The sequence below is a fragment of the Aspergillus viridinutans genome (genome assembly GCF_018404265.1).
Source record: "Aspergillus viridinutans IFM 47045 DNA, scaffold_1, whole genome shotgun sequence".
Classification (NCBI taxonomy): domain Eukaryota; kingdom Fungi; phylum Ascomycota; class Eurotiomycetes; order Eurotiales; family Aspergillaceae; genus Aspergillus; species Aspergillus viridinutans.
The window spans coordinates 1,860,907-1,884,746 of NW_025091217.1; the positions used below are offsets into that span (position 1 = coordinate 1,860,907).

A 23,840-nucleotide genomic window follows, 5' to 3' on the forward strand; every position below is an offset into this window, starting at 1 on the left:
TGCTGGCAGAAGATATCGACAGAGTCAGCATGACTGTCAGCTACGACTACCCGTCTTCACGGGTTCCTGCTGCCACTTCAATGGCTACTCTCGAAGACAGATTCGAAGTCATAAAGGAGGTCGGTGATGGCAGCTTTGGCAGTGTCGCAGTTGCTCGTGTACGGACAGCCGGCTCCAATGTTGCCAGGAGAGGGACCATGGTAAGGAACCCAATTGCGGATGAGATCAGCCCCTCGGGGCATGGACCCGTGCTGATATTCTGCTAGGTTGCAATCAAGACGATGAAGAAGACCTTCGACTCTTTGGCCCCTTGCCTAGAGCTGCGTGAGGTCATCTTCTTACGGACTCTACCCGCTCATCCCCACCTTGTCCCAGCCCTCGACATCTTCCTTGATCCACTCTCTCGGAAGCTCCATATCTGCATGGAATACATGGATGGCAACCTCTACCAACTAATGAAGTCCCGAGACCATAAATACTTGGAGGGAAAACATGTGAAGAGCATCCTCTACCAAATCCTGTCAGGTCTGGACCACATCCATGCTCACCACTTCTTTCACCGTGACATCAAACCCGAGAATATCCTGGTATCAACATCTGCTACGAACGACTCTGCCTTCAGCCGCTATTCCAATCTTGTCACTCCACCCTCTACTCCTCCAACTTACACAGTGAAGATTGCCGATTTCGGCCTTGCGCGCGAAACTCATTCGAAGTCGCCATACACAACATATGTCTCAACTAGGTGGTACCGCGCTCCTGAGGTTCTCCTGCGTGCGGGAGAATACTCTGCGCCTGTAGATATGTGGGCTGTTGGTGCCATGGCAGTTGAAATCGCTACCCTGAAGCCGTTGTTCCCTGGTGGTAACGAGGTTGACCAGGTCTGGCGCATCTGTGAGATCATGGGCAGTCCAGGCAACTGGTATAGCAAGTCAGGCACCAAGCTGGGCGGTGGTGAATGGAGGGAAGGCTCTCGTTTGGCTCAGAAGCTAGGGTTCACATTTCCAAAGGTACGGAGATCCGTCATGTCCGTGGAATGAGGGACAATTGCTAAGTCGATCGAACAGATGGCACCTCATTCGATGGAAAGCATCCTGCAGCCTCCTCACTGGCCAGCATCTTTGAGCCAGTTCGTGACGTGGTGCCTGATGTGGGACCCTAAGAACAGACCGACGTCCACACAGGCATTGAACCACGAGTACTTCGCAGATGCTGTCGATCCTCTGCGGCCGAAATCGTCTACTTCAAGGCTTCTTGGCCGCAAACAGTCGGACAGGAGCTTCAGATCACCCACTCCTCAATCCAGCGACTCCCCCACCGTGTCATCAAAGCCATCGTGGTTTAGAAGATCGCTGATTGGAAGATCGGAAAGCCCAGCCCCAGCTTTAGAAACTGACCAGGCTGTCCGACCGTCTGTCGTGTCGTACAACACTACCCCCGATCTGCAAGCCACCAAGACTAGACCTGCTGCCACCAAGCGCGCCACGTGGGCTAACGGGGCTCCTATCCCTATCCTCCCTTCGATCCGACCAGTCTCTCCCTTGTCTAATGCAGTTACAGCTCAGGCGAACTCGACTCTGGCTCATGGTGGGGATAATGCCCAGTCCGGTGCTGGAAGAGCGAGCAAGAAGATTGGCCGGCAGCTTTCTCTGAACTCCCACGGTAACCACTATGCCGACATTCACAGGCAAGAGGCAGAGCGAGCCCTCAATGGAGCTGGAAGTATGAACGCTACACTCAACCAGAAAGAGAGCTTCTTCTCTCACCTCCGCAAGAGGGCTCGCCGGCTCTCCGGTCGTAACCAGGCCAATCTGGCGACCGATGATATCGAAGCCAATGCTGGCTGTATGCCGTGGTCAAACCGTTCCTCGCTCGCTCTGGACTCTGTGAATGCGGGAGATGCGAAGCAGAATTCTGACCTGACCGAGTTGGACAGGGCTTTGCAGGGTGTAAAGTGCTCGCTCGACTCGGCGGCCCTCGGAAACGTCCCTGTCCAAATCACTTCGACCGGGGACGTCAGCAAACGGCAGTCTATGCCCCAGGGATCCATTCGGTCAATGACAGAGAGCCCAGTCTCAACAAGTGGTGCTCCCGGACCGATCTCGAGCCGGACGAGACGTGCGCTTCAGATGTCTTCTCACCCGGTTCACCGTTATGAGACCCCTGAGGAAGAGGACGAGCTCTTAGATGAGGTGTTACATTCGGCAAGCAAGGCCGCTAAACGTTTGGCACTAAGCGAAACATTGTCTGATGCTTCCTCCAACTACAGTCGCCAAGCTCCGGGAAACGACGGCTCCCGTCCCTTGCCCAGCCCCTATCCCACTCCATCACCGTCTGCAAAGTGTGATGGTGTCTCCTTTGGTCAGCAAGACTCGACTCCATGCAGACGAAGTCGTCCCGGAGACGAGAAGATGGACCATGCCGGTTCCAATCGTCAATGGCCCACCCCGCCTTACGAGGAACGGGACTGGATGAACCCGACATCTTCCACTTTTCTGACAGAGTCAACATTCAAATGATTTCCTTGCGGAGGTCATTTCTTATTCTCCTTTCCTCTCGCTTTTTGAAACTTGCATTTTCGGAAAACTAAAAGAAGAGAAAACGAGGTCATAATGCGCATTACCGGCTATCTCACCGAGCACGGCGTACTGGGTCTGGTGTCTACCCTGTTCAACTTTTATCGGAGGAGTTCTTCTGTCTTATATCTGTCTTCTTCTTTGATTTCCCCTTCTGTTCCGCATATTGTATGCTTTTATCGCTTGGTTGGCATCGGGCTGCCCTGGACTTGGGTTTTTCACTGGTTCTTTTCGTTCTCATACCCCCAAAGGCCTTTTATAGACGGCGGGCCTCGCAACTTCGGCATATCTTGTTTGTCTTCTGATCTTTCCTTTGCTATCTATATTTCGTGGCATCTGCTCCCTTGCTCTTTGATATACCCTGATACCGAACGCGCGAGTCGCGAGATCTACCATCACTTCCTATATATACACATATCCTCCCATCAATCCTTGCCTCCTAGCATTCAGCTCTTTCCTTTGTCCATCACTCTTTACCTTTATCCCGTGTATATTCTATGGCATATAAATCGTCGCCTGTCATTCTTTTCTGTTGCGCCTGGGGGAGGTGTTACGACTCGTTTCGTCGAGCGAACCTTCCATTTTCTTCACTGTACAATTTTGTTCCCGCCATTCGTTGAGTACGACGACGGTAGTCGAAGGCCAAAGATCCTGTAATATAGTACCCATTTATCGGCTGCAAGCCCTACCTTTATATATATACATACACACACCTAATGCAACAGACAATGAAATTTCTGTGCTCATGTTGATCCTTCAGACGGAATAACTGTCTACTAAAACATGTTCTCAGGGTCAGGGTAGACTATTTCAATGCAATATTGAGACCAAATAGAGACAGGTACGGAGTAGGTGTAGGAGACTCTGTCGGAACAACAATTATCCATACTTCATCAGAATTTCCCGAAACAGTACTGCAGATATCATGGCCATCAATTCTTCTATTATTGTTTTGCATGAGACTTTCTGCGCCTATTCCTCCTATGGATCTGTTTTATTGATATCTCCTCATAGCCGACAATCCCATTCGCGGCCCCACTGCAGCAGCCATTGAAGTCCGGAATAGCTGAATCTCGATTGCGTCCTTCTTCAGACAGCAAGCTCGATACGCTTTTTACAGTCACTCAAGAAAACAGATAGCCAGTCCTCATCGCATCGCTTGGGTTGACAATTCTCGCTGAAAATTAATAACCCAGCATGTCGGCCCAACGACAAGCTTCGTCTGCCTCACAGACACCACACCTATCACCAGCAGAACTTTCCTACCTCTACACCTCCCTTGCGCTTCCCGACAGTCCCATTCGACCAGACGGACGCTCACCCACACAGTTCCGGCCCTTAACAGCAGAAACCGATATTCTCCCAGGCACCAATGGCAGCGCGCGGGTCGGATTCGCAGACGGCACGCAAGCCATCGTCGGAGTGAAGGCGGATGTCGAAAAAACGGCCCTGGCGGCAGAGGCCCTGAAGGTCTCGCAGTCGTCATCGGGGGATGATTACGCGGCCGATCAAGGCGCGGACGGCAAGGAGGGCATGAGTGCAGCGGGCGGGCACGAATCGTGGGTGCAGATCTCCATTGAGATTCCCGGTTTTCGGGACGACGATGCCTTGCCTGTTTTTCTGTCGGAGATGATGCGGGAGCCGCTGATCGAGTCTGTGTCGAACGGGCAGGGAGGCGATGTGGGGATGGCTGGCGGTCTGAAGGGGAGGCTGGTCATTAACCGCCGCTGGCATTGGAGGTTGTATATTGATGTAAGGGACCTTGCTGGGCCCGTACATGTGGCCTTGGCCGTGCGTTACCCGGTGCTTTGTCGTGCTGATTTTTGGTCTCTTCACTATAGGTTTTGCTGCTCTCGCAGCCTCTATCGTACCCGCTTCCTTTACTCTCTCTGACGACGCACCTGGCGCTTTTGTCGACGAGACTGCCCAAACTGAAATCCAAGGGCGAAGAGGACCCGTTCTTCGACGATGATTGGAATGCGGCCGAATATCTCTACCCTGGCCAGAGTTCTGGGAAAGCTGCTACACCCTCACCTTCGCAATTTGTTCGGCCTCCAGTGACGCTGCTGGTCATCTCCGTGGCTGATAACATCATCTTCGATCCCAGCAGGGAGGAGATTGCCGTTGCAGATACCGTCTTGGCCCTTTCGGTCAGCCGCGACGGGGAGACTGGTAGCCTGAAATTACTTTCTATGAGGACAATTGACCCTCCATCCCGTCTGACACAGCCGGGCGTGCCGAACTCGGAGAATGTCGCTACGATAGGGTCTTCCGCAGCTGCAGAGGATGCTACTATCCTGAGCCCTTCCACCGGCGAGGAGGAAGTTCCTGGAGTCTGGAGACCTCGACGTGGTGGAGTTAAAAGAAGTACGATCGCGCGCATGGTGAAAGCAGTGCTGGAGAAGGGTGGTGTTGGTGAGGATGTATTAGAGGGACTCGAGGGAGTTTCCGTGGGTTGAGTCGATCATGCAGTTTGAATCGAAGAGAAGCTCTACGAAGCTGCCCTCTCCGGGCTCAATGTGTATCAGTTGTCTGATTCACGTAAGCGGCCGCGCTCATTCGCTGCAGGTAAAGCGAAAACAGACAGGCCTGCTGTGGGGGACAAAGGAGTCTGTCGCTTTAAATAGAGACTGATATGCCAGGTCTATGCCGGTTCTCTGGATGCGAAACAGACGTGATGACCAGGAGATATATCATGACATGTACACATAGAACAATGCACGGCTAGAGACAAGGTCAAAAGGAAGCATCATAGCAATTTAATATACAGCGCTGATCCGGGTTCCTAACCCACCGAACTCATTCTCCATCCATCCAAGAACATCCTACCAGATACCAAGCCACTTCTTGACAGGCTTCTTCGTCCCTTCCCAGTCAACGTATTCTCCTGCGCTAACAGCAGGAACATCGACCGCGACCGGCGACTGATCATCAACCACCTCCGCAGCCTCTCCCTTGGTCTTCTCATCCGGCTCTTCCAACCCATGCGCAATCCGATACTGCCGCCTCTTCTCCGCATCCTCGACACGCTTGAGGCGCTTCTCCCTCGTCTCCATCGAGTTATGCTGTACATGCATGCGGAAGACGGTGAGCGCCTGTCCGATCGTGTCGATCGGATGAGTCAAAAGCGCAGACCACGGCGGCAGCAAGTGCGCGTACGGCGAGGTATGCTTGAAGTTCGTAGTGAAGGTGAACGTAGCCAGGGAGGTGAGGACGCCCTAAACATGCCACAGACGCATCAGCCATTGTTTCCAACCAACGTAGAGTAAGGGGAAAAACCAACCATAGCAATCCAGATATGGATCCACCGGCTCGTCAGAAACTTGTACATGATCGTCCCCTCGGGCGGAAACATATTCGGGTACTTTCTGTGTTTCTGCTCCTCCTTCTCTTTCTCTGAGAGTCGTGGGCCGGGGTAGTTGATCGGTCCGCTGACCACCCTGCCATTGCGGGTCGGCACCACCCGGCGCGCGGGGTGCGAGGGTGGTCGGAACTTGTCTGGTTGGGCGAGCACGCGCGGTTTGCTGCTGTTGTCTGATGAAGCGCAACGGCGCGAGGAGGGGACTGTGGTTGCGAGGGTGCTCGGGTTGCGGCGGCGGGTTAAGGCGTGCAAGGTTCGGGGGGAGGGTATCCCGCGAGGGAGGAGGAATTGGGGGATTGTTATGGGTGCCATTGTATATTACAGGCGTAGTAGACGTTTTAAGGAGGGTATGTTGTGGAGAGGCGCATATACTCTGTGCTTTTGTCCGCTACATTTCCGACCTTTTTTTTTTCAGTCAGCGATGTTGATATTGATATCACGTGACCAAGACAGCAGTTTCTGCTTCATGCCATGACAGTGCTATCTGATGTTCCGGTACTAATATGTTTACTTTAGGTCGGGTGGAGATAGAATTACAGAAAAGTGCATTATGTTCGGCATATATCGATCCAGATCGCCCTGGATGTGTTGAGTCTGAATGGAAACGGCCTTCAGTTCAAAGGCCGGTCATGCCTTGACGCCTCAGATTTCAGGCCGTCAACGTGTCGGACCACCAAAGCCGGCGGAGCGGAATTGTTTTTCTGAAAGAATTCGGGTCCGCGATCTAGCGGACAAATGACGACGCTGCCATTTCCAACGCTCAGGGACTGGTTCCGGCTGCTGCAGTGATGCAGAACCGGTATGTTGGCAGCCCTGCGAAACTCTTGGAAGTGCACTTATCTATGTTGAGATTCAGGAAATACGATGAGCGCATGTAATATGCACCATCTTCGCATCCGTATATGTGCCAATTCTTCTCTCTATGCGGACTGGGGCTTAAGGCGACTTATGCTTCAAGAAGCTAAGTCTGAGCCTACGATGAGATCATAGCCTACGTGATGTTGGCGATTGCCATTGGGAAGGCAAATCGCAATAAGAAAGAAATTGAATGCTGAATCTGGATTTCGATACAGTTATCTCCTTGTCTGCATCCAGGTTAAGAAACACAATTGCCTAGAATAGGAATCCAGATCCTCTATCCGTACTTCCGTAGATGGCTTTAAAAAAGTGATGCCATTGACGTAAGGCAGAAACAAAAATCCACACCGGCAATTTCCAAATGTGTGACTGTGTCCCGACAGCGCCCGTTTTCTGTTGAATCATCATGGATCTGATTGGCGGATATTCAGATCACGGGAGTTGCCGGGGGCAAGGCCGGCCGCATCAATAATCTACAAATTCCGCCGCAAGTTTTTCTCCCCTGCCAGCTTGCTCCGTTTCTCCCCAAATTGATTCTCCAGACTTTTTTTGGATTCCTCTGTATTCCAATTCACCTTGTACAAAAACATTTTCAATCTCATAATCTTCATTCAAATCCACCTGTACATTCAAAATGGGCAAGGACGAAGGTTTCGCTCCTGGTAAGCTTACCTTACTGTTCCCTTTTCGCGCGGTTTCCTTGTTTTACTCTCATTGGAACCTGCCGTCATTCACTGCGACTGCGGCATCCTCTCGTATGTTCGCTTCAGAAGACGTCCAGTGAATGATGGCTGGATCTGAGTGGGAGAAGAGTGATCCTACTCCCCAGGCCTCTTCTCAACCACAACATTCACTCTGGTAGCAAGGATCAGCTGGTATCGCAATCGTTGCGTCTCGTCGTTACACTCCAAACATCTCTCAACCCGGTGTCTACCATTTCCACGAGCACACCCCAAGCAGAATGACGAGCTTCGATACCTTCTGTCTCCTCACTACCATTGACATGCGCGAAGCCGAACTTGAAGCGGCGGAAAAGGCCAAACAGATGGCTAACATGATCGCGACTCCAGGTGACGCTAAGAAGGGTGCCAAGCTCTTCCAGGTGAGTACAGAACAACGGCCATAGTATCTACTTGGATAGCGACTAAGATGCTCGCTCTAGACCCGTTGCGCTCAGTGCCACACTGTCGAGTCTGGCGGTGCCCACAAGGTCGGCCCCAACCTCCACGGTCTCTTCGGCCGCAAGACCGGTTCCGCCGAGGGCTACGCCTACACCGACGCCAACAAGCAGGCCGGTGTTACCTGGGACGAGAACACTCTGGTATGTATTATCATTTTCCACACTTGCTCGATATGAGCCATGCTAATGCGCCTCTGCAGTTCTCCTACCTTGAGAACCCCAAGAAGTTCATCCCCGGTACCAAGATGGCCTTCGGTGGTCTGAAGAAGGGCAAGGAGAGGAACGACCTGATCACGTATGTTCTTTTGCCGAAGACTCACTCTGCCATGGTTGGCATTGCAGCGCTAACTGTTTCCCCCTTTACAGCTACCTCAAGGAGAACTGCTAAACATGTTCACCCTGAAAAGTCACTTGTCTCTTCGATCTTGTCCGGGGAACTTTGTCGCGCCGATCCTCCTGTGGTAAAAGCAGATGCACGGCAGTTCAACGGACAGGGCATGTACTATACTACAACCTTGTTATAAACGCAATAGACCTGATATTTTCTGTGTGCTGGAACATGGCGGATATCATAGAGTCCTGGCGTGCGGAATTGTCTATTATCCTTTTCCGATGGTTATGTCTTTACTTCGGATTTTGTGTACCATGGTTAACGCTAGGTCGACCGACCATAATGAATTAAGAGATCTCCTCTCATGACCCTGCTTCTTGCTGTGTGTTTTACCTCAGACTGTCGGCCCACGTGCGTCATCGCTCGTCACGTGTTGGTGTAGGCGCCTGCTGACAAGGTGAATTTGTGCCTTGCTGCCTGAAGGAAGTTACCCATCCATCTTCTGACTCTCTTGTCGTCCCCAAGCCTGTTGATGATTCGTGGATATTGACACCTAGTTTCAGGTATACTCTTAGCTTCAGCGACATTGAGTGGAGTCGAGTCCGTCGTCTTCCAAGCTCGTCTTGCTGTTCGCCTGTCTACGGTTTGCGACTCTCCTCGCCAATACAACGGCCATCTGGGTGGACGATCCCTGCAGCCATCATCAGTCATTGCTCCCTGATTGGTCCGGTACGCAGGCCACGCTGTTCGTCTGGTCTAGCTCTGAGGATGTCCTGCTAGGTACATCCACTCATGCCGTGGACTTTAGACTAAAACGTTCACGATTGATACCTACCTTATGATGTTGCTAGACTGGAGACTACTATGGCGCTGTACGGTACAGTACAGCTGGAACCATGGGCACATGACACCCGACTGGCCGGTTTGATTGGTCCAGCCACCGTCTGCGCCCCCTCATCCTCGTGATGGACCAATCAGCACGAGGCTAAGATGCCCCCTTCCCCCTCCCTTTGGGTATGGTACCTGTACCTAAGGTACCCGTACGAAGTTACCAGTGCAGTTACCAGCAGCTTATCAGCGTTGATAAACTCGGGTACATCTGCCAGGAGCAGCAGCATATCTGGGATCGGATTCCCCCTCTTGTAACTTATCTAGGGTAGACCGCGATCAAAGTCTTGCAGGCATACATTCCATACCAGAGATTTATCCATTCTTGTTGGCTGAAGTCCATCAGCGCGTCTTCACGTCTACTGCTAACTAACGTGGGTGCTTCTACATCTTACAGAACTGAATTTCCCGTGGAATGTGCTGGTCCGTTTGATGCAAGCGCCTCCTGTTTGTATGTACCTCCCGGGCCACCTACAGTACTTTGTCCCAGGCATCGACAGGCCAGTGAGTGACTTGTCGCTCTACAGTTAGTCAGAATTAGCTATTCGGGTTTCGGGTCCTCAGGCATCAAGGCTCCCCCCTCCCTCCAACTGAATCTCGCGCAGCGCATTCCCATGTCTTGCATCGTCCCATTGCTGCTTCTTGCATTCGACTTGCTAAACTCTTTGCTTCTTATCCGAACTTTTGATTCTTTGCCTCGTCGTTTATTTCCGACAGCACATAGATCAGATCTCACCGGATCTTAGCGCGCTTGCGACTAACCCCTCCTTCAAGCTTTCTACCAATCCATCGCTGTCTCAGAGCTGCACCTCGAGTTGTCGCTTTGACAGCGCACTGACTGAAGTGGCTTTACAACTTCGCTTTAGATTGTGCGCAACGCCGTCCATCATGCTGGACGAGCTGGATAACATGTTTGATGACCATCCGTCGCTGGATGCGTCGCTAGAGGACTTTGAGAACAACAGCAATGCGCATCGCTCTCCCGTATTCGGCCTCCCCTCACAGCATTCCGGGTTTCGTTCAGAGGAGTCGGAAGGTGAGGAAGAGGATACCACTCCGAACGGTGAGCGTTGGTCGCCTCCGGGCTTTCGCAGATATGATTACGTTCAAGGTAGCGGGTGGTATCGCCATCAACCCTATCTGCGCAAAGGCGAGAACGATCGGCTGGTGCTGAAGCCGACCGTGGGAGTGAGCCCGTCGCTGTCGCGCGAGGCTAGCCCACAGTACGAAGATGCGATCGAGACCCCCCAAGTGAAGAAACGCAGCGAGTCGGCCGACACGGGCGATGCGACCATCGCTGCCAACGTACCGTTACCTGCGGATACGCCACTCAAGGGACGGTCCCCGAGTCCAGGTCCGGCGCTCAAGGCAAGCCCCGTGGATGAGGGATTGGACTTTGGGCCGGAGAATAACTTGAGCAATTGTAGGCTTTATCTTGGTTTGCACCCTTGACCAGCAAGCTGGCGCGGGATACTAATAGGTGGACCTTTTCTCAAGATATCCGGTTTGCTGTGCGCGCAGAAGTCCAGCATCGTGAACCATTTGTCGCATTCTTTAGTTACTTGCGATCCAAGTTCGACAAGATCACTAGTTCCAAATCCAACACCACACTGTCCATCCTAATTGCGTTTCTGTCCATCGCATTCATGCGCGCATTGTTCTTACCTAGTTTCCCTCAATCGATTCCGGATCTGGTGAAATTGTCAAGCTTTGCGCGATCCTTTGAGCCTCTCATATACTACTCGGAGAATGGAGTACAGCAGATCGGGACGTTGCAGGAGACCGGTGTGGCTGTCTGGGATCTGAGTGAATCCGTCCGCGGTACCAATATGACCAGCGCACCGATCATTGTGCGCCAGCTAGATGAACTGTCTGAGTCGCTGAAAACATTGTCGCTGGAACTGACGCGCTTTTTCGCCAATGTCGACTCCGACGTCGACTCGATTCTGATAGTCATGGACTGGGCCAAGAGAGAACTGGAGACTTTATCGTCGCAACCTCCAAGTTCTCTGCCATCCATTGTCCTCGACAACGTGCATGATCTCTTATCACGGCTGGGTACGCTGGAGCGCCTGTCCGCTCCTAACGGTGAGGCGAGTAGCAGCCAGCTGACGACCACCCCAACCACATTCGGTCTCGTCGTGACGGCCGTGCTGGGTCAGACTTCCGCCCAGCGGACACGGGCCACTCTCACGCGAACCTTCACGGAGTTCCTATCTGTCCTTGAAGAGTCGATCAATAGCGAATTGACCCATTCAACTGCGCTATTTGCGCTCTTCGAATCCATAGATCGCCAGTTTCTCAATCTGCAGCGTACCGTTGTGCGCGAGTCGGATGCCCAAGAACGTGCCGAGGGAGAGATGCTGAGCTCCCTGTGGACGCGAGTCCTCGGTCCTGACGCCGCTATGGTTCGCAAGTATGAGAAGAACAAGCGCCTGTTGGCCAATGTGCGCAGCCGCACTGTGGCCAACAAGCATCTACTGATGGATCACCGCGGCCGTCTTCTGACACTCAAGGTCAACTTGGAGACCCTGCGACGAAAACTGGTCAGTCCACTTGTCCGCCGAAACGACTCTGTAAGCTTTGTCGGCGCTGTCGAGGGAGGCAGCGGTCGCAGTCACGGACGGATGCTGGGGCCAGTTGAAGCGGTCATCGAAGGCCAGATCCGCGGGCTGGAGGGTACCTACGAGTACCTCCGCTCCGTCCGAGAAAAACAAAAGGCCAAACTCATGGAAATGGTATATGGAGCCGGGCGCAAAATCCCATCACCTTCCATGTTACCAGACGGATCGGACGATCTAGGGTCAGATACCATCGAAGGGGTCTGAACGCCACCAGAGGAGGGTTGCAAGGGGGTGACCGTTAGCCCCCGTTCACAACATACATCTTACGTCTGTTGTTCTCTTCTCCTCCTTTGGTTTAGTCCTTTAGTCATCACGGCGTTTCATCCCCTCGCTGCAGGCAATTCACTCGGCGTTCTCGGTCGATTTCTCCCTAGACATGGGGCGTCATCATGGTATCTGGTCTGGGTTGGCTTCCGTCCACGAGTTCGATAAACTCGTCTCTTCTTTTTTTAACTCCCATTTCCCGGCGAAACTGAGGTCAAAAGCAGAATAGACGAGTGGTCTTTTTGTTTTACTTCTTTTCTGTGTTTTGTTGGATATGGAAAGGGCTGGTGTTCTGTGATTCCGTTCTTTCAGGATACATACAGCAGGTAAGGAAGGAAGGTGCAAGATGGCGCTTATATTGGTTTTTGTCTTTTCTGCGGTCTTTTTTATATATCGTGATGCACTCTCTCATTAGCATGTACGAGGCATTTACAACTCAATTTACAAGGTACTCCCATCACTTCTTCATGTTCGCGGTCTAGATGATAATTTCCGAGATTTCATTTTCGCAGCAAGATGTACAAGTATTGTTCAGATCCAAAAGAAGATCCCACCGACGAAAGAGAATAGATGAATCGAGAAATATCGACAGAAGTGAATCAATCAAGTTATGGTATGACCTGTGTTGGAGGAAGAAATCCGATGAAATTGAAATTGCGCCTCGTAAAAACCAGACAAAACCCCATAGAACTCCGTTTCGGATGCTTGCGTAGGCTACAGAGAAGTCGAAGTCGCTTCCCCTCGCTGGCTCCTCCCGCCCAATTCACTTTTCATGTTCATTTTCGGTTTGGTTTTAGTTTTCGACTCGGGAAGATTGAAAAGGTCTACAGCCTAAAAGCCGTACCCACCGCCGCCGTACGGTGTCGCACCGTAGGGAGTTGCCGCGCTGGCTCCCCAGGCACTCGTGCCGCCGTTGGCGTATGCAGTGAACCCTCCGTCCATGCCCTCTGGCGGCTCGTAGGCGTCGGGACTGCGGACGCCCATCATGTCCTCGTCTTCGGGAAGGCCGTTGCGGCCGCCGTTGCCGGCGCCGGAGAGGGAGGAGATGACGGTGGCGAGTTTACGTTGGAGGACGATGATGCCTTGCTGGATAATCATGTCCGGGTCGAGGTTGCCGACGCTTTCGACGTCGATGTAGAAATTGTTTGGTTGCGCGTCGTAGTCGAAGGGTTGGTCGGGGGGCGCGGCGTGTTCCCAGGCGGCGTTTGCGGAGACCGGCCTGGGTGAATCATTAGCGACTGCTTTTGCAGCGTAAAACTAAACAAGTGCAGAAGAGAACGAAGAGTAGAACATACCATTCCTTGATGGGATCCTCCTCGTACCAGTAATCCACATGCCGCAGGTTATTGTGCGGGTCATACTCGAACCCAACAGCCGCAGTGGGCGCCCACTTCGCATGCTCCTTGGCCATCCCCTTCTTCGCAATACAGGTCATCTTGAGCTCCTGCCCCCGCCGCAGCTTACAGATCAGAGAGCCCTTCCCCTCCGGATCCGTGATAACGGGGTTCCCCACCCACTCGTTGGCGCGCTCGCCGCTGACGACCAGATCCCGCGCGTAGACGGGCATGATCTCGTCGCCTGTGCAGCGCGCGTGCAGTGTGAGCGTAACGCTGCAGCGCGCGCAGTGGTCCTCGCATTCGCAGTCGCGGGTGTACTCGACGTCCTGGTCGCAGTTTTTCGAGTTGAGGGGGATGAGGCCCAGTCTGTGGGCGAGGAATTCGTCGGGGAGTACGGAGGTGTTCTTTTCGACTTCGACCAGGTCGATGGCCATCGTTGGGACCTCGGCGAGGATGACTCGGCGAAGGGAGTTGGCGAAGGCGAGATCGACGGAGCTGAGTTTGAAATCGACGCGGTATGGCTCGGCCTGGGCCAAGCACATCAGCAATGTCCTCTCTTGCAGAGCTGTTTGATACAGCATTCTTCAGAGACAGCTCGAACACACCTCTCTCACGGTCACCTGGGGCCCTGTGGGCTCAATATCCATCTCATAATCCATTTTGGCGACAAAGACACAGTGCTGCTGGTCGCCACCCTTGTTTCTCCGTAGTTTAAGGCTATACTCGACTCATGCGATTCCGATGAACCACAGTCTGGCCCTGCAACTGTGGCTTTATAAAGACTTTTTGTGAAAGAAGACTTTGTTCAGTGGTGGTTGGTGACAGGGAGCTCTGGGTTTGGCTTTGACCGATGCACTTCCGCCTTTTGGCGCTTTGCCTAATTAGGCATTATGGGCAGCTCCCCAACTACATGATACAGTCACTCACTTTCACAGGCCATGCATTCCATGCTGTTAATTAAGAAATTCTGACGCAGAGTAAGTTCTTGAGAAAGTCTACCTTAGACATTAGGGGGCTAACCCCGATTGGTGAATTCTGCGAGATTTCCAAGCTATAATACATAGAAGCCAAAGGTATAGGAAGCCTGCTATGGGTGTACTGTGTGCCATTAGATCTTACACGTTGATACAGGGTTGCTATTTTTGCGGTATTCATTCAAGATCCAAAATTGCAGGAGCAAGGCCAAATAGCATCAGTTTCGGCAGAATCAAAGCGTCACTGTCTCGATGGCTGATCCAGTAGGCATCCACCAGTCCCAGTGCAATAGAGGTCCTGACTGTGGCCTCTTCCCCTGACTTCGGCTGAACGACCAGAAATAGGCCGGATAGTAGGTTGGTATCAGAGTAACCCGCCGACAAAGTTTCCACAAAGGACTTGTATGCAATCCCAAGTCAAGTCCAAGTAACAGCAACAGCAACAGCAACAAAAAATTTGCTTTTCTCGTCCGTCCGTCCGCAACAGCACTATCAAGCTGTGCGTCTAACCTTCTATACTGATGAACCGTCGAAGATTCTATAGTGATGAGCACGTAGAAACCCGGTTATGCACAAAGCCATCAAGCCGCCGCCCGCTTGTGCCAAGCAACAAGATACAAAGACTCAGAACTCCGAGGCTGTGAGACCGACCATGACAGGTAAAAAACCCCCGAGTGACACAGATGCAAGCAGAAAACCAAGACAATGAGTCGAATTTTTGAGTGGAAAATCGTATCAGTTTCGTAACAAGATCAAAATGCTGACAAGCAGCGATTGATCATCTCTTCTCGTTCGCCTGACGAAGGTGAGAAAAGACAGAACTCCTCTGCTATCTTTTCAGAGAACTGCGATTTAAAGCCTCCAAGAGTTCAGGACGGCTTGCAAGAGCGGCGGCGGCTTGTGCATAAGTAACCCATTGCCGTTTCCGTTTGTGCATCTCTGGCCACTGGTCTTCTTCACGATCGACCGTCACCTCAAAAAACTGGTACGAGGCCTTGGGGGCACTCGACGTCAGAACGGAGGACGGGCGCATATCTGGGATCAACCCCAGATCCTTGTGGACCGTGCAAATAACACCGGCCTCTTCCCAAGCCTCTCTGCAAGCGGCTTGTTGCGCAAGTGCCTCATCTGTCTCCCATCCTCCTTTGGGGAGGACCCAACCACCACTTCCCACGGACTGAATCATGAGCACCCGCGTTTTGTCATGAGAAAGCGGGACGACACCCGCCACGAGCCTTTCGCCTTTAGAGCCGTAGCCTAAGGATTGAAGATAAGTTAGCTTCTTGTCGGGTGGAGAAGTCGTTGGATGACGACATTTCTGAGCTCCTGCATGGACGACGGCCGCAGGCCTCCAGGGACGGTAGACTCACGTTGGTTTTTCCGCCCTACACGGGACTCCATTGAGCGAGATTGTTCCGCCATTTTTGACATTTTGATATATAGATATATATATCTACAAGCGTCTCTGTGACAACGCTTGTAGAGGGATCGGAAGGGAAAGGAATTGAGCGCTCGTCGACGACAGCTGCTGCCGTGATCTTCAAGCACCAGAAGGTAAAAGAATGGTAAAGGCAATGAAGGGAAAAAAACTATGAGTTTCGGCTATAGCTTCGGAGCTCAATTCCAAAATGACCGGAGGATTTCAAACAAGAGCCCTGGCCTCAGTAAAGGGCCGTTCAGGGAAGGAAATCAGTGTATTCCCCGGACTGTCGACCTTGCCCTTTTTTTTTGGGAGAAGAGGCGGTCGAGGGAAATTTTCTTGGGGCAAATGAGAATAATCTTGCGGAGATGGAAGAGAGGAACTAGGTATTCCCGTTCACTCCCGTAGCGGACGGGAACCTCAAAGAAGATGTGAAGGTGACAATAGACATCATTCAGGAGAAATAAGTATTGAATAGGGAGGAGGATAGAAGAGGAAATGGGAGAGAGTGTGAGAGGAGCGGAGGGGGAGGGTCTCAGAGGCAGCTTGGTATAATGGCGGCGCGGTCCGGCAGGAAGTACGGAGACCCCTACCTGGGTAAGGTAAGGGTATTGTGGTACGTGCTGGTAAGGTATTGACTTACAGTCGGGTTCTACCTAAGGTACTGTCCAAGTGATAGATAATAATACCATACTAGGGTACGATTTTTCTAGGGCCCCCTAGGCCCATGGTTTGGTGACAGAACCATCTCTACTCTAGCCCAGGGGGCTTCTCCCAGAGCGGTTCGGCGTCGTATGCAGGTCATCCCATTTGCGGTGCCTGTGAATCGTGGTATGAATACGGATCCGTATTACAATGACGACCCAAGTAAGTTTCGTCTCCCGTCATCAAGTACTGAGGTTCTGGGCTTTCTTTATTTTGCCCTCTACGCAGGGTGATACTTTAGTTCTGTATAGCGAGTCCAGTGCCTAAGGTAGAGGAGGCAGCCAATTTTTCTCACCTGCGACAGTGCATGTACTCTGTAGTTTGCTACGTGGATATGAGACACGGGTACCAACTAGGGCAGAGAGGATCTTACCTATGGATAAATTTAACTCTTTACCTCTCTACTAAAAAGGTAAAATAGAATAAAAAATGGAATAAATGGAGTAAACGGCCGAAGATATTCTGCAAACTTCTGAATAATAATAATGAATCTGCTTTAACTAGTTTAAGGCTCTGTCGTTGTCTCACCAGACAACCGACGGCCACCGTCACCCCATATACAGAGGAGCATATGGCGGGAATGTCCTGCGGATTGGAGTCTCGCACCCACACTTCGAAAGTCGAGGGAGGACTGACAGAGCAACTTGATTCCATTCAAAACGGAGTGTCTAAACTTAAAATCTAAAAAGAGAGATTGAATATTGAATGGTCTGTTCGCATGCATAGTTTCTGTATTCTTCTGTCGGAGGAGACCCGAACTAAGTTTAACTCCGCCATCGTCTTGCGTCTAGGGCTCCTGTTACCTCGTTTAGTTTACGTTAATGCCTTTTACCCTTCCTACCTATGGATCCAGCTTATTATTATGCTTCGAACCAAGGCTGTAGATTAGATTGGGTACCAGAAAGCAGGAGAACACTTGCATACATTAGCCACTCAAAATGACGATCCAAGCATCGGATGCGGGGCACAGCAACCCAGTCTGGTCCAGGAGATCCCGATCATCAAGAATGACCGTTTAGCATGCTGAAGGGAACTCTTAAGCAGGAGGTCACGTTCAGACATCTTCGCGATGGCTTTGGAGAAACTCTCGAATTCTCATGGAGTACTGATACAATACAAGGTACATATTAAATGTCTAAGGTGTATGGTGCTGCATAACTCTCTCAAACCCGAATCGCATGTTCCACCTAGCTTGGTGGGGAGTACTGTACACTTTTCTGCAGTGGCTGGTTGAGTTGTAAACTTGTAATTCGTGAGAGCCAAAAGCCTAGGGACGTGCTTAGATCTGCAGGCCATTTAATGGTCCGGAGGCTTGAGGATCGCTGTATTAGCAATTGGAGTTGGATGCGACAACGCAGCAAAGATCTGTAGGCAGTGCGGATCCTTAACTCTCGAAGATCATAGCCGGCTAGCACAGACAAATGACGGTAGTAGTCATAATGCGTGGACGATGGGAATATCTGCACGTGATGTTACTGGGGGAATCTGCATGTAGACGTAGTAATGCGTCAAGTGGTACTTGTGAATCAAGCATCAAGGTTTGGGTATAGTACTGTTAAGAATTACCCTTTAGACTCAGAAAGACTATTCAATTGGAGTCTTGAGTTCTCACACACATCATAGCCGTCCATAAAGACCACTTCAGATAATGAAGATTGACACTTGGCCAACTTCCAACTCGAGACATTGCAAAAAGGTTAGTTAGGTTGTGGTACCTATTAATCAGCTCCAGGTACTCCGTAAGGTACAGTGACAATAATTACACACGCCGTATTGTGATACAGGTACGTATGTATTCTGAGTACGGCATACGCTGACTGACCATACAATACAGGGACTTAGAAGACATGGAAGACATGGAAGCTTCTCCCTTTCGGCCGGCAGGTACCAGCAAGCTCTAAACGTCTATGCTGTGGAATGATGGAACATGATCGGAGGGATGGAAAAGCGCAATATAGGATATGTTCACATTTCGTAGCTAGATGCTACATGACCGATGCAAGCACAGATCCTTGCTTGCCATGATCCCAAAACACCAGACACCTATAGTGGCGACAATAACATCAGGTAGAGTCAAAGTCACCTTTAAGCCTCCTGCACCACATCCAAGAAACCAGTAAAGATGACAAGGATGATTCGGTCCTTACATCTGCAGCGACAGGGCTTTAGCCTCTTCTAGAAGCATCATGAACGCCCTTGGGCTGGACTGTACTTGCATGGGTTGCTTCTTCACCTGCCGCCAGTCAAAATGTCATCCCAAAGTCATGCTTGGCAAATCACATGCAGTCGGATTCTGAGCTCTGCATCTCGAATGCCTCTTTATAGAGCACATATCTACGTATCAGGCTGGGTAACTCATGTAGTCTTAATTACCTACGTTGCTTGTATAGTGGTCTCGAGGACGGATACCTAAGGCTGCTTCATTGAGGCTCCATTCCGGTAATAAAATCATACCAGTTGACTGGCCTGGCCGTACGGAGAGTAGTGAGCAAATCAATTTTCTCTATTACTTTTATACTTTAGACAACAACGACAGCAACAACAACAACAACAACAACAACTCCATCATCTCAGTCCGTTCTCCATTCTATGTCCATCATCGTCGGATCTAACTGCAGCGTGACCAGCTCATCTTTGTTAGCCCATCCTCGTGGCTCCCGTTTCCTACTCTCCGACTCTCATTATTCCTTCTCTTCCCGCCTTGAGCGCTGGCAATAATATAACTGATCCGCTACGTCCATCGCAATCTTTTCTCTGAACGATCCGATTGAACTATTATTCGTCCTGCGTATCGCCTCGCCATGGAAGAAGACGACTCCGTGGAGACTCTGGATCCCGTCGTTGACGCCGAACGCGCGAGGCAGCTGTCACTCTTCCGACCTCTAGGTAAGGAGCCAGTCAGAGTAGTGTGCCTTTCCCCGTGCACCCATCACTGGTCGTGATCTATCCGCTTCGTGTTGCTCTGCCCCTCCCTCGATGTATTCTATTGTATTGCCCCTCATCCGCCACGCCATTGCTCTCTGCCTGTGTTCTTGGCTTCCATATTCCAGCCTTCTGAAGCTTTTGGATCTGGATAGTTTCCCAAATGAGACCACACCGCTTGAAGCGCTTTTCTTTTCTTCCTCCACTTCATGCTTACTATGACTGTCCGTATGACTAACATTATCCGCATACAGGATACCAGCGCAACTCATGCGGTTACTGCAAATCTGATAATGGAAGTGAGTGTGTCTTTTTGATCACCTGCCCCACTTCCTCCCACCTGCCATCATTCTCTTAGCCCTGCTTCAATGCCTTGACTGATCAGTCCATGCAGGTGCTGCCTACTATACTAGTTCTCTTTCAGTACGCCCAGAACATTACGATATCCTCGTCAATCGCGGCTGGAGAAGGTTGTACTCGCTCATCTGCATGCAGTCAACAATGCAACCACCTTCACAGCGCATTGCTAACCTCCGTCTAGATCGGGAACCCTCTACTATAAGCAGAATCTGCCAAGGTCATGTTGTCCGCACTATACGATAAGGTGCATACCCCGTGCTTTTCGCTAGCTTTATGGCATTAGACGCTGGGACTGAAACTGATGCAAACCCTAGGCTTGAAGCATCCGCTTTCAAAGCACGAAAGGATCAACGCAAGGCTGTCAACCGCTGGACCAAGTTCGTTCTGGGTCCGGAATACATCCGTAGGGCAGCCTATTTGTGCCCCAAAACGAGGGAGTGAGTATTCGTAGTTTTCTATGAAATCCTGCCGGTGAAGGAACGTGTACGCATAAACTTACACTTTATTCTCTGTTCAGAGAAAAGAAACATCGAAAATGCAATTTCGATCTGCTTACTGCGGTCCATGAGGCCGAGTACAGCAACGTCAAGCGGCCCATTGATCCGAAGACGAAGAAACTGCTGGAACCAGCCCATCGATTTGAGGTCAACATAGAGGGAGACTCTATTTCCCAGGCCAAGTCAGCATCCTTCGAGCCCTAGTATCATTTTGCAGGCTAACCGCGTCCCAAGGTTCGATCTTTTCGTCAAATATCAAACCAAAATCCACAAAGAAGACGTATCCAAATGGAAACAGAAGGATTTCAAGCGTTTTTTGTGCTCAGGCATCAAAAGGTCTCCCGCAGAGGCAAAGTCTGCAGAACGAAAATTGGGGTCCTGGCATCAATGTTACCGGCTCGACGGGAAGCTCATAGCGGTTGCTGTTTTGGACTTGATGCCAAGTGGCGTGAGCTCTGTCTACATCTTGTGAGTTTAAACCCGTGGCCAGTCTCTGAGCCTGTAGCTAAGTACTCTAGCTATGATCCGGATTATGAGCAGTGGGAGTTTGGCAAGCTCAGCGCCATGAGGGAGATTGCTCTTGCGCTGGAAGGATCTTACCAATACTACTATATGGGTAGGTGACTCTGGTTTTGCGAGTGAAGAGGAAGGTGTACGATGATTGACGACTCTCAGGGTACTACATCCACACATGTCAGAAGATGCGCTATAAAGGCTCGTTCCGACCACAATACGTCCTCGGTAAGGATGACATCGGAGCCAATAACAACGAAATGCTAATTCGATCACAGACCCCGAGAGCCACACATGGGACCCGCTTGACGGGGAGCTAACCAAGAAGCTGGACGAGCGTCCGTACGTGTCGCTTTCCCGCGACAGACGATTGGCCGCGCAGGGTCAGCCAGAGTCTACGGAGCTCGAATCGGCAGAGGAAGAGATCAATGACGAGGAGATGTCTCTGTTTGACCTGCACATGCCCGGAGTCATGACTCTGGATGAGGTAAAGACGCTGGATCTGGACCACTCGCTCCTCCTCGTGCAGGGCTCTCTTGTTCATATGATGGTAAGAGGGTCCCATTGCTGGCGCATCCAACCTCGCTCGCTAACATGGCTGGACTCTAGGATCTTGTAGGCTGGGAACAAATGCCTATCGATAACCCCCAATCCGTCAAGGGCATTGTCGCCGAACTCACCGCGGTGTTGGGTAAGGAAGTTTTCAAGGATTGTGCGGTGGTCTTGTTCGATTGATAGCACCTGGATTTAGATTTACAGTGAGACATGCTTGCTGTCTAGTCTCCAGGGTATTACTACTAGGATATTCTACGTAGAAAGGAGCAATGCAGTGATTTCGACCAATTCGTATGTATGACACTAGTATATTAGCTCAGAGTTTCGTGTCAGTGTAAACATATAGAACAAAGTGCGGTTCATGAACAATGTTTGTTGAAATCAAATCCCGACCGAGACGCCTTCCATGATGATACAGTGACTTGAAAACCGAAATGCTGCCATAGCAATACAAAATACCCCATGCAGGCCAATATCAGAACAAAGACACCCAAATGCATCGAGAGAAAGGCCAACGAAAAGCAATCAATGCATCAGCTCAACCGGAGGGCGCGCCGTCTTCGGCGGCAGCTTCTTAACCGACATGTCAATCGGACTCATCTCGACGTCCTCATCCCCGGGCTCGACAGTCGTATCCTCAACCATCACGGCCGGTAAACCGGGACTACCACCGTGATCCTCGGGATTGTAGATCAGGGTACTACTCCGACTCCGCTGCTGCGACATGGCCACGGGCCAGCTCCCCGTCCGCTTCTCGTCGGACATCGACATGGGCGTCTCGGGGTCAACAGGGCCAGGAGCAGGGGCAGATTGTTCGGTCTTGAGCTGCGCCAGCGCCTGGGCGAGATCACTGGCGTGCACCTCCTTATTTGGCGGCTCCTCGGTGCGCATGACCCAGCCGTGTGGGGGGCTTGGAGGCGGACTGATGAAGAAGAGCTTGTCGAGCTGCGGGGCCTCGAGGAGTTTGGGACGGCCCCCGTCGAGGAGCGGGGTGGGTTCGCCGAAGTAGATCTTTGTGCGGACGTTGCGGTTGAGCAGGGCCTGGCCGTCGAGGAGTTTGCGGACGCGGAGGGCGTCGTCTTCTGAGTGGAAGGAGCAGACGATGCGGCGCATGGAGGGGAGCGGGGAGAAGGAGTTTAGGGGGGCGATGGACTCGATCTGGGAGCGGATTGAGGCCAGGGAGGGCGGTTGGAAGAGGTACAGGTCATGGAGGTCGGTTATCAGGAGGGTGTTTGATGGGGGAGTTGGCTGAGAGAGAGGAGGTAGATTGGAGAGGTCGAGCGAGAGAGCTGGGCGTGATGAGGTCGAGGAGTGGGAGGCGCGGAATGAGGGCGACTGAGGGAGGGAGTGTGGTGGTGGTGATGTTGTTGTTGTTGTTGTGATGTCCGCCATGACTGTTTTGGTTTCTTTGATTTCTGCAATCTGAATTGGTTGATGCAGAGGTGCGAGGATGTTGAGTTGTTTAGAGGTAGATGGCAAATGGATGAGCAACTTTGGTATATGACTTATGACTTATGGTCGCCACCGAGTCAAGGCCGCAAATGGCGACTGATGGAGGGTTCAGGGGAAGAGAAAACCTTGATCGGGAGAAAACTTAATAATGAGATTGTTCTTTCTTTTGAAGGTGCTGTGGAATGGCAAAATACTACTCAACGTTCCGTTTCCAGCCTTTTTAAAAAAGAGAAGCGGATCAACCCCCAAGAGTTGTTGATGAGGCGCAGCCAAACACACATGAGTGTATCGCCATGGGCTTCGGATGCGGCCTCCCCTGGGCTCCGCTATGGGGGCTTTGCTTGTCTCGTTCGTCGTAATCACAGAGACAAATTCTAGACTAAGGATCTACCTACAGTAGTACTAGTATCTATCTACCTTGCTTTGACTTTCTTTTTCGGTTCCTGAAGATCCATCCAGCATTACTTTCGTAGAGACATCCACTTCCTATTTGGGTGAATTTCTCGCTGGTTCGATAGCTGCGGCTTTTTGCCACGCCAATAATTAATTCCACAAGTGGACTTCTCCCTGTGGCTTGTAGATACTTCCATTGCTCGGCGTTGCCTAGTACACTTGCACAGAGACATCGTGGATGTAACTCTTGCCACTAATTGTTTTAGTAGTCGTCGACTTACTGGATATCGATCGGCTGAATGTTTCCGATGCGCAAGGGAAGATTTCAACCCCTATGCCAAAGCTGGCAGGTTCTCACTTGACTACGACCAACATCCAGGGTAATTATATCATCTGACGTTCCAGCCTTTGCCATTATTATACAGTTTATGTATTCAGAATTTGGGATTCTGAGACCTTCTACTGAGATATTCTCCGCATTTACTTCGGTGCTCATTTCTGGGTCAGTACCCGTATATGGGTCTGCTCCGCCTCTGGAGCGGATGTGATAGTTGATAACACAGCAGGAACTGCCAAGAGCTCGATAGTTCTTCGCTCATGTGGCTTTGACAGATGACGGATCGACAAATA

At 51.2% G+C, this 23,840-nt stretch overlaps 9 protein-coding genes across 9 annotated transcripts; 5 read left to right on the forward strand and 4 right to left on the reverse strand.

Annotated features, from left to right (window-relative positions):
* Positions 1–29: 29 nt before the first annotated feature.
* On the forward strand, positions 30–2,519 carry Aspvir_000528 (serine/threonine-protein kinase; the record flags this gene model as incomplete). Its single annotated transcript, XM_043265663.1, has 3 exons — positions 30–200; positions 267–1,010; positions 1,068–2,519. The coding sequence occupies 3 exons, from the start codon at positions 30–32 to the stop codon at positions 2,517–2,519; spliced, it is 2,367 nt and encodes a 788-aa protein (XP_043121598.1).
* Positions 2,520–3,773: 1,254 nt separating this feature from the next.
* Positions 3,774–5,035, forward strand: Aspvir_000529 (exosome non-catalytic core subunit RRP42; the record flags this gene model as incomplete). The annotated part of the gene is made up of 2 exons (XM_043265664.1): positions 3,774–4,328; positions 4,418–5,035. The coding sequence occupies 2 exons, from the start codon at positions 3,774–3,776 to the stop codon at positions 5,033–5,035; spliced, it is 1,173 nt and encodes a 390-aa protein (XP_043121599.1).
* Positions 5,036–5,401: 366 nt separating this feature from the next.
* Positions 5,402–6,249, reverse strand: Aspvir_000530 (uncharacterized protein; the record flags this gene model as incomplete). Its single annotated transcript, XM_043265665.1, has 2 exons — positions 5,402–5,794; positions 5,860–6,249. 2 exons carry the CDS (start codon positions 6,247–6,249, stop codon positions 5,402–5,404), a joined length of 783 nt encoding a protein of 260 aa, XP_043121600.1.
* Positions 6,250–7,429: 1,180 nt separating this feature from the next.
* Aspvir_000531 (iso-1-cytochrome c) lies at positions 7,430–8,363 on the forward strand (the record flags this gene model as incomplete). The annotated part of the gene is made up of 5 exons (XM_043265666.1): positions 7,430–7,457; positions 7,662–7,897; positions 7,958–8,116; positions 8,176–8,270; positions 8,342–8,363. The coding sequence occupies 5 exons, from the start codon at positions 7,430–7,432 to the stop codon at positions 8,361–8,363; spliced, it is 540 nt and encodes a 179-aa protein (XP_043121601.1).
* Positions 8,364–10,082: 1,719 nt separating this feature from the next.
* On the forward strand, positions 10,083–12,022 carry Aspvir_000532 (uncharacterized protein; the record flags this gene model as incomplete). Its single annotated transcript, XM_043265667.1, has 2 exons — positions 10,083–10,617; positions 10,692–12,022. The coding sequence occupies 2 exons, from the start codon at positions 10,083–10,085 to the stop codon at positions 12,020–12,022; spliced, it is 1,866 nt and encodes a 621-aa protein (XP_043121602.1).
* An 891-nt stretch (positions 12,023–12,913) lies between these two features.
* On the reverse strand, positions 12,914–14,078 carry Aspvir_000533 (DNA-directed RNA polymerase II core subunit RPB3; the record flags this gene model as incomplete). The annotated part of the gene is made up of 3 exons (XM_043265668.1): positions 12,914–13,301; positions 13,378–13,946; positions 14,025–14,078. The coding sequence occupies 3 exons, from the start codon at positions 14,076–14,078 to the stop codon at positions 12,914–12,916; spliced, it is 1,011 nt and encodes a 336-aa protein (XP_043121603.1).
* Positions 14,079–15,222: 1,144 nt separating this feature from the next.
* Aspvir_000534 (NUDIX hydrolase) lies at positions 15,223–15,815 on the reverse strand (the record flags this gene model as incomplete). Its single annotated transcript, XM_043265669.1, has 2 exons — positions 15,223–15,650; positions 15,764–15,815. The coding sequence occupies 2 exons, from the start codon at positions 15,813–15,815 to the stop codon at positions 15,223–15,225; spliced, it is 480 nt and encodes a 159-aa protein (XP_043121604.1).
* Positions 15,816–19,319: 3,504 nt separating this feature from the next.
* Positions 19,320–21,545, forward strand: Aspvir_000535 (arginyltransferase; the record flags this gene model as incomplete). The annotated part of the gene is made up of 11 exons (XM_043265670.1): positions 19,320–19,404; positions 19,695–19,739; positions 19,835–19,910; positions 19,982–20,044; positions 20,115–20,237; positions 20,318–20,479; positions 20,532–20,765; positions 20,816–20,913; positions 20,973–21,038; positions 21,089–21,360; positions 21,420–21,545. The coding sequence occupies 11 exons, from the start codon at positions 19,320–19,322 to the stop codon at positions 21,543–21,545; spliced, it is 1,350 nt and encodes a 449-aa protein (XP_043121605.1).
* Positions 21,546–21,890: 345 nt separating this feature from the next.
* Positions 21,891–22,757, reverse strand: cbpA (putative calcineurin binding protein; the record flags this gene model as incomplete). Its single annotated transcript, XM_043265671.1, has 1 exon — positions 21,891–22,757. The coding sequence occupies one exon, from the start codon at positions 22,755–22,757 to the stop codon at positions 21,891–21,893; it is 867 nt and encodes a 288-aa protein (XP_043121606.1).
* Between the last annotated feature and the right edge of the window lie 1,083 nt (positions 22,758–23,840).